Below are 8,415 nucleotides of genomic sequence, written 5' to 3'. Positions count from 1 at the left end.
CTTAGGTGTTTGAAATGGCACTTTTTTTTTTATTTTTTATTTCGTTCCTGTTTCAAGCATTTGTTTCATTTATTTCATCCACCAAAAACTATCTTGTGCCAGAATTTGCCAGACTTTCTGAGTGTTTAGCCTATTCCTCAAATCTAAGGGTGCTTTAGAAAATAAACATCATGATTGAGTACTAATAAAAATCAGATTCTAAATCACATTTTTATATCATGACGATACTGTTTGTTCAAATTTTATTTATTTTATTTATTTTTTATTTTTTTTTCCGAAGGATTTAGAAATATGAAAAACATGTAAGGTATTCATTCATTTTGTTGCTGGACATCTTATTCATTTAATTATGTTCCTAAAGTGATATTGACAACTCAATATTGCAGGTGTTAGTTGAAAATCATCATAATGTGTGGTTTAAAATTCTAACTTCTTTGGTGATAGTGTTTGAGTTTGACAGTTTGTGTTTGTATTTGTTGTAAATCTAAGGTATGTGCGCTAGCATTAAATAATATTATGCTTGAAATTAAAAGCAGAACAGGCAATTGATAGTGCACATGTGCACTTCCAGGAAAATCTTTCTAATTACCAAAACAACTACCACTATGGAAAAGGAATAAGGATGGTTTACGTAAACAGCCGAAATTTGACCAAATAACAGTGGTCATGAGCCAACATTTTGACCCCTGTGATCCTTGGGAGTTTTTTTTCTTTCTTATTTAATATTAATATGGGTTTGACTCCATTCTGGTGTTGGCCTTTTCAGGTCCTTTTGTTGAACCACTCACAGCCAGTCATGTCACGTCACGAATGATGTTCCTTTTATGCATCCCAAACCCATTGTTCATCATTGTATCCGATACGAAATTGAAGACTATACATACCAAATTGGAAAATGATGTTAATCAGGTTTGAAGTTAGTGGTTTAGTTGAATTCATGATGATTTGATCCATTCTCGTTTTAATTCTTTCTAGATTGTTTGTGATACAGAGTACCATTCTGCATATAGGGGGACCAATTGAAATGTTTTGCTGCTTAATACCACAATCACTTGAAGTATGAAGTTCATATGCTTTGCATTTTTTTTACCTCCCTGGAAATCCCATGGCTATGAAACAAAAAGTCAAGTCAAACCAAATCCACCACCTTCTGGAGGGCCCTACCACTCCTCTTTGTCACAAAATAACTATTCATTTCTTTTAATTCAAATAAGTCAAATGAAGCAAATGATGGGCATGAAAGTGCCAGACCTTCAACCCACTTCCCATCTCTCATTCCATTTTGAATGGAATTATAATTGGAGATTCTTCCAAAAGGACATGCGTGGTTGGCTCCTCGAGTTTAGGAGCCTCTACCCCAGCTTCCTCCCACTATACATTAAAAATGAATAATACTATATTAGAGGACAAAAGAGTATTTGATTCTGTTTTGTGCTAGCTTTTAGTGCACGGGCACGGTTAGTTGTTCATTGTTATTAAATTAATAGAACATGCCAAGGGCATTGTGTGATAGTGACTTCGGCGGAAAAATAAAGGATCTTCCCTGTGCCATTCGAATCACAGCAGTCCAACATATTAAATTTTTTTCTTTGTCTGTATTCTTTGTATAGTTATGAGTTTGGGATAAAACTAAAAAAGCCACATTTTTTTTTTTTCTGAGCTTTTTTTCTTCAGTGATTTTTGAGTAATGATAGGGATCATGAAAAAAATATCATGAAATGTATCATAAAATTTTTTTATCCATAGATTAGTGTAAAAGGAAATAAAAAGTTCACTAAAGATAAAAAAAATGCAGCTTGTTTTTTTAAGATACTTTTCTGGTCCATCTAGTCTGGTAGAACCTAGAAGTTTAAAGTTTTTTTGATTTTTTTTTTTAAAAAAAGGGAACTAAATATGAAAAAAACCAACAAAAAAGTCAATGTTGATTTAAGTTATGTACGCCAAGTATGACAGTATATTAATTATACTGTTCAGTGATATACTTCGTCATATAACAAAGTACTTGAAAGCATTTTTAGATCTCTTGGTGGCTCTTGAGGTGGTAAATAGAGATTTATATTCCTTCTTATATGCAATACTGGCTTTGTATCTCGTAAGGATTAATAAAGACTATGCCGTATGATGGAGCAGAAGTAGTGGCTGGTTACTAGAAGGAATGAGTCCAAAACATTCTGCAAGCTTGCGCTTTAACTTTCATCAGCAACTTCTTCTGTTTAATAGATGGGGATTTACTGGAAATTTCTTGCGGATAAAACTCTTTTTAGAATGAATTATATTTTGTATTGAATTTTTATCACTTATTGATTCATATATATTGTCCATAGGCTTACATCCTTTTATATAGAGAATGTTATACATAAGTTCAATGAATAAGATCCATGAACCTAAATAACCTTGTAATTAATTAGGTACATGAATATAATCTAGACAATGTACTTAATAAATATAAAATACGTAAATATAAAAATACATGAATACAAAGAATGTATGAACTCAATGTATCCAAAGCATGCAATGTATCCAATGTACCTAATGTAAATATGGCATTAATTTTAACACTCCCCTTTAATGCCATATTGAGTGACACCCAACATTTCTCTAAAAAATTCAAATTTGTCCCTTGGTAGAGCTTTGGTGAAGATGTCCGCAACTTGATCTTCAGGCTTGCAATACTTGATTTGAATCTCATCATCTTCCACAGCTTCTCTAATAAAATGATGTTTGATAGCAATGTGTTTGGTACGAGAATGGAAGACGGGATTCTTTGCCATAGCAATAGCAGACTTATTATCACACATAATTGGAGTAGCTTCACCTTGTTTCTCACCAAAATCATCCAAAATTCTTTTTAGCCAAATTGCTTGTGTAGTTGCCAATGATGCTGAAATATATTCGGCTTCAGCAGATGATTGTGCCACAGTTTGTTGTTTCTTGGATAACCATGAAATTACACCCGATCCAAGAGAAAATGCATACCCAGAAGTGCTTCTCATATCATCAACACATCCGGCCCAATCACTATCACAAAATCCAATTAACTTTGCATCAAGAAATTTCTCATAAAAAATTCCATAATCAAGTGTACCTTGAATGTATCTCAACACTCTTTTTGCAACCCTAAAATGAATTTGGCTTGGACTGTGCATGAACCGAGACAATAAACTTGTAGCATACATGATGTCCAGTCTTGTAGCAGTTAAGTACAACAAACTTCCAACCAAACTTCTATAACAAGATGCTTCAGCTTCTTTGCTTCCATCTTCCTTTGACAACTTTTCATTCACAATCAAGGGAGTAGCAACTGCTTTGCAATTCTTCATTTTAAATTTCTCAAGAAGTGTTTGAGCATACTTCTTTTGGCAAATAAAAACACCACAATTGTTTTGGTGGATTTCAATGCCTAAAAAATGATGCAATAGCCCCAAATCACTCATTTCATATTTGTTCATCATCTCCCTTTTAAAATCTCTAATCAAGTTTTCATCACTACCGGTAAAAACCAAATCATCAACATAAAGTGAAACAATGAGAATACCGGTTGTACCTTGCCTCTTGATGTACAAAGTTGGCTCACTTTTGCTTCTTTGAAAACCCTTTTCATTGAAGTAAGCATCAATTTCACTATACCATGCTCGGGGTGCTTGCTTTAGGCCATATAAAGCCTTCTTCAACTTGTACACTTTATCTTCTTTGCCTTTGACAACAAAGCCTTGAGGTTGATCAACATACACTTCTTCTTCTAATTTCCCATTCAAAAATGCTGACTTTACATCAAGTTGGTGCAAGAACCAACCCTTTTGAGCCGCCAAAGCAATGATAGCTCTAATTGTATCAAGTCGAGCCACAGGAGCAAAAGTTTCTTGGAAATCAATTCCAGGTTGTTGTGAATACCCTTTTGCCACAAGTCTTGCTTTTTTCTTTTGAATAGAGCCATCCGGATTGCACTTTGTTTTGAAAATCCATTTCACACCAATTATTTCTTTTTCTTTCGGTTTCTCTACCAACTCCCAAGTCTTGTTCTTCTCAATCACATGAATTTCATCTTCCATTGCTTTCTTCCATGCTTCATCTTTAATTGCCTCTTCAAAATTTTTAGGTTCAACAATGCATAAATTGCATCTTGCATATACATCACTAAGACTCCTAATATTTCTTGGAGTTGAACTTGGAGATGAAGAACTTGAACTTGAACTTGAACTTGAACTTGGAGAAGATTGTGAACTAGCAATTGGTGACAATCTTTGTGGAGATTCAAGAGTTGCAATATCTTCAACTTGTTGACTTTCCAATTCTTCATTGAAAGTAATGCTTTGATCTTGGACTTTCTTTTCCTTCCAATCAAAAGACGCCTTCTCATCAAAGAGAACATCTCTACAAATAATCACCTTTTTTTGATCCAAACTGAAGAGTCTATAGCCTTTGGATTTTGAGCTATAACCCACAAAGATGCATTTCTTACTATTTTCATCAAGCTTGTGCCTCACTTCTTTTGGAACATGAGCATAACAAATGGAACCAAACACCTTCAAGTGATTCACCGATGGTTTCCTTCCACTCCAAGCTTCAAATGGAGTTTTGTCCTTAAGAGCTTTTGTAGGACATCTATTCATCAAGTAAACTGTTGTATACACGGCCTCACCCCAAAAAGTTTTGGGTAGCCCCTTCTCATGTAGCATAGACTTGGACATCTCCTTTATAGTTCTATTCTTTCTTTCTGCCACACCATTTTGTTGTGGAGTGTATCCAACAGTCAATTACCTTTCCATTCCAATATCTTCACAAAATTTCATAAACTCATTTGGGTTGTATTCTCCGCCTCTATCACTTCTCAGTACTTTCATCAAACAACCACTTTGTCTTTCAATAAGATTTTGAAATTTCTTGAAGATAAAGAAAACTTCACTCTTTTGTCTCATGAAATACATCCAAGTCATTCTAGTAAAATCATTAACAAAGATAATAAAGTATTTGTTACCTCCATGAGTTGGTGTATCCATAGGACCGTACACATCGGTATGGACAAGCTCCAATGGTGCTTTAGCTCTCCATGCTTTCTTCTTTGGAAATGACTCCCAGTGATGCTTTCCAAGTGCACAACCTTCACAAATATGTTGCACTTCATGAATGGTTGGCAACCCAAAAACCATATTGTTTTGTTGTAGATGCTTCAAGCTTTGAAAATTCAAGTGCCCAAATCTTCTATGCCAAAGCCATGAATTATCAATCACATCCATCTTCAAAGCCGCATTTTTGCTATACTGAAAAATGAGAAGAAAACTTCTATTATTCTCTATCTTGATTTGTGCTACAACTTGGCTTTTCCCCCCTTTATCAAAAATTTTGCAAAAATCGTCTTCAAAGTGAACAAGATATCCACGCTCCATAAGTTGTCCAACACTTAGCAAATTTTGCTCTAAGTCTGGAACTAAGAGAACATCGGAAATGAATCTTGTACCCATCTTGGTTTCTATAGCAATAGTACCTTTTCATTTTGTTTGGACTAAGGCACCATTCCCCATTTTTACTTGAGGACTGGAGGAAGCATCCATTTTTACAAAAAGGCTTTCATCTCTGTCATGTGATTGCTACATCCGCTATCGAGAAACCATACATCCTTGGTTTGATCCGATGCCTTGTGACAAGCATAGAACATGTGCCCTTCACTTTCTTGCTCCTCAGAAAAATTAGCTTGTTGAGTGCTCTTGACTAGGCAATCCTTATTGACATGCCCAAATTTGTTGCAATTGTAACATTTTGGCTTTCCTCGAAACCAACAATCTTTATCAACATGATTGCTTCGGTTGCAAATTCCACACTTTTGTTGAGTGGACTCTTCATTTTCCTTTCTTTGAAAATTAGACCTTCCTCTTCCTCTTGCATTTCTTACTCTTCCGGTTGCATTTCTTCCTCCTCCTCTTCCTCTTCCTTGGGAATTAGAGGTACGAACATTTGAGCTTGGATTGAAAGGCACTTTCAATTAACTTTTCAGATTGCCTACTCAACCTTTGCTCAAATGCTTTAATTGAACCCATCAATTCTTCAATACTCAAATCAGCAAGATCTTTAGTTTCTTCAATGACAGCAACAATGGGATTGTATTTCTCCGGCAAACTTATCAAAATTTTCTCAACAACTCTTTGATTAGTAATATTATCCCCATAAATTTTCATTTGGTTTACGAGTTCCATAACCCTAGAAAAATAATCCTTCAACAATTCCATATCCTTCATCTTTAAATTTTCGAAGTCTCTTTTCAATGACTGAAGTTTGATGGTTCTTACCTTCAAGTTGCCTCTATACTCTTTCTGAAGAATATCCCATGCCTCCTTCGCTTTTGTTGCATTGATAATTCTTGGAAAGATTGCTTCTGAAACTCCTTGTTGAATAAAAGAGAGAGCCTTTGAATCCTTCTTCCTTTGCTCTTTTAATTGGTTCTTTTGGGGATTTGTCAAAGCTTCTTCATCTTCAGGTTCCTCGAACCCATTCTCAACAAGATCCCAAAGCTCCGTATAGACAAAAATAGTTCTCATTTTCACGTACCAAAAATCAAAATTTTCACCATTAAAGATAGGAGTGGATACATTTTGGTTGATGGGATTCGCCATGGACGTCGGTTTGTTCTTCTTCGGGGCTTGTTTTCCTGTATCCGATCTCTACGCCCAGCTTGCTCTTGACCCAACCAAAGCTCTGATACCACTTATGTTAGCTTTTAATAAAACTCTCTTTAGAATGACCTATATTTGTATTGAATTTTTATCACTTATTGATTCATATATATTGCCCATAGGCTTACATCTTTTTATACAGAGAAGGTTATACATAAGTTCAATGAATAAGATCCATGAACCTAAACAACCTTGTAATTAATTAGGTACATGAATATAATCTAGACAATGTACTTAATAAATATAAAATACATGAATATAAAAATACATGAATACAAAGAATGTATGAACTCAATGTATCCAATGTATCTAATGTAAATATGGCATTAATTTTAACAGATACTGCTTCATAAGCTTTCACAGTCTGAATTTTGGTGTTCTTCTGCAGAATTGGATACGTTAGCAAACATTATAATAACTATAGGGTGTCCTAAGCAGTTCATAGGATCGCATCTGTTTCTATACTGCCATTTCTGGTAATGACTCTGTTTACTTGAAATTGAAACTGTCTAATGATTAAGGAAAATGATACACATAAACATATTTTTTATTTTGATTTTCTTCCCACTAGACACAAAAACAATGGACCCCACATGTATTTGTTGATGTGGGTTGAGTCACCTTTGTGTCTAGTGGTCAGAAAATCTGGTACTGAATCTGTTTATGTATAACATTAAATATAGGAACAAAAAATTGCAATAATCTTAGCAGGATTTGCATCCCGTGCATATGTAACAGTTGACATATTTGAGATGTTTAATATGGAAATAGCTACCACAGCATAGAAGAGTATGCATTTTCTGTCTAATTTGCTTTCCTTTGGAATTTAATGTCTTAATTTTATATAAATGGGTTAGAATTTACAATATGTTCTGTAAATTGTGGAATACCAGTGGTTCATCCCATGCTGAATCTTGCATACAGGATTACCACCTTGCTTGGAAGGCAGGATCTACTGGATGCATAATTGTGTAGAGCATTGTAAGTCTGCTAAATTTGGTTGCAAAGCCTGGTAATTGCCTTGCAACTGAAGGTAATATGTATGAAATGGTTGTGGTGTGTAAAACCTAGATTTTTGTCAAATATTGGTTTATATGGTTTCGGCCTCAGAAAAGAAAATAATAAGAAGAGATGATTATATGGTTCTAGCCATTCAACTTTGCAGGTGTGTATAATGGGAAAAGAAAGATAATAAGTAAAGCAATTGAAGACAGTAATCAAGCACGCTATAAGAATTTCTTCACACTAGGTTGGAAAAAAGTGTCGAGTGTGTTGCCACAACAAATACATATATATGTATATATATATATGTGTTTTTGATGGTGGTTGTGGTGGTGGGGAGGGGCAGGGACTTGATTTAAGTTCCTCAACAATATATTTTTGTTTGAAAATAATAATTAGTCTGAGAAAAGAAAATTAATTTAAAGGATAATTTTGACTATGAGAGAGAAAGCATGGTGAATTTAGTGGTTTATTGCACTTAACCAATCTTATTTATTTATTCTTATTGATGTATTACTGGAATGAAGCTACACTAAATTTTATTGTTTTTCACCCCCCCCCCCCCCCCCCCCCCCCCCCCCCCCCCCGTGTTTATCTTTGTCATACATCTTCTGCCCTTTCATCTTGTGGGCTGTGAAATCTAATAGTCTATGTGTCAAAGCAAAAACATTTACTAGGTTGCTGGATAATCCTGTTTGCATATTCTTGAACCTTGATCTTTAAGTGTACCTATCATGTATTGTGTTTA

At 34.7% G+C, this 8,415-nt stretch overlaps 1 protein-coding gene across 1 annotated transcript; it reads right to left on the bottom strand.

Annotated features, from left to right (window-relative positions):
* Nucleotides 1-5,933: 5,933 nt before the first annotated feature.
* On the bottom strand, nucleotides 5,934-6,605 carry LOC145822552 (uncharacterized). The gene has a single exon (XM_082919844.1). The coding sequence runs from the start codon at nucleotides 6,603-6,605 to the stop codon at nucleotides 5,934-5,936; it is 672 nt and encodes a 223-aa protein (XP_082775970.1).
* Nucleotides 6,606-8,415: the final 1,810 nt, after the last annotated feature.

The sequence above is a fragment of the Camellia sinensis genome, chromosome 1, assembly GCF_055761805.1.
Source record: "Camellia sinensis isolate YWXY chromosome 1, ASM5576180v1, whole genome shotgun sequence".
NCBI lineage: Eukaryota > Viridiplantae > Streptophyta > Magnoliopsida > Ericales > Theaceae > Camellia > Camellia sinensis.
This window is presented reverse-complemented; position numbering and strand designations above follow the sequence as displayed.

Bases quoted from the DNA above. Each gene is read 5' to 3' on its own strand.
- LOC145822552 (XM_082919844.1), bottom strand. From the start codon at position 6,605: ATGGCGAATCCCATCAACCAAAATGTATCCACTCCTATCTTTAATGGT.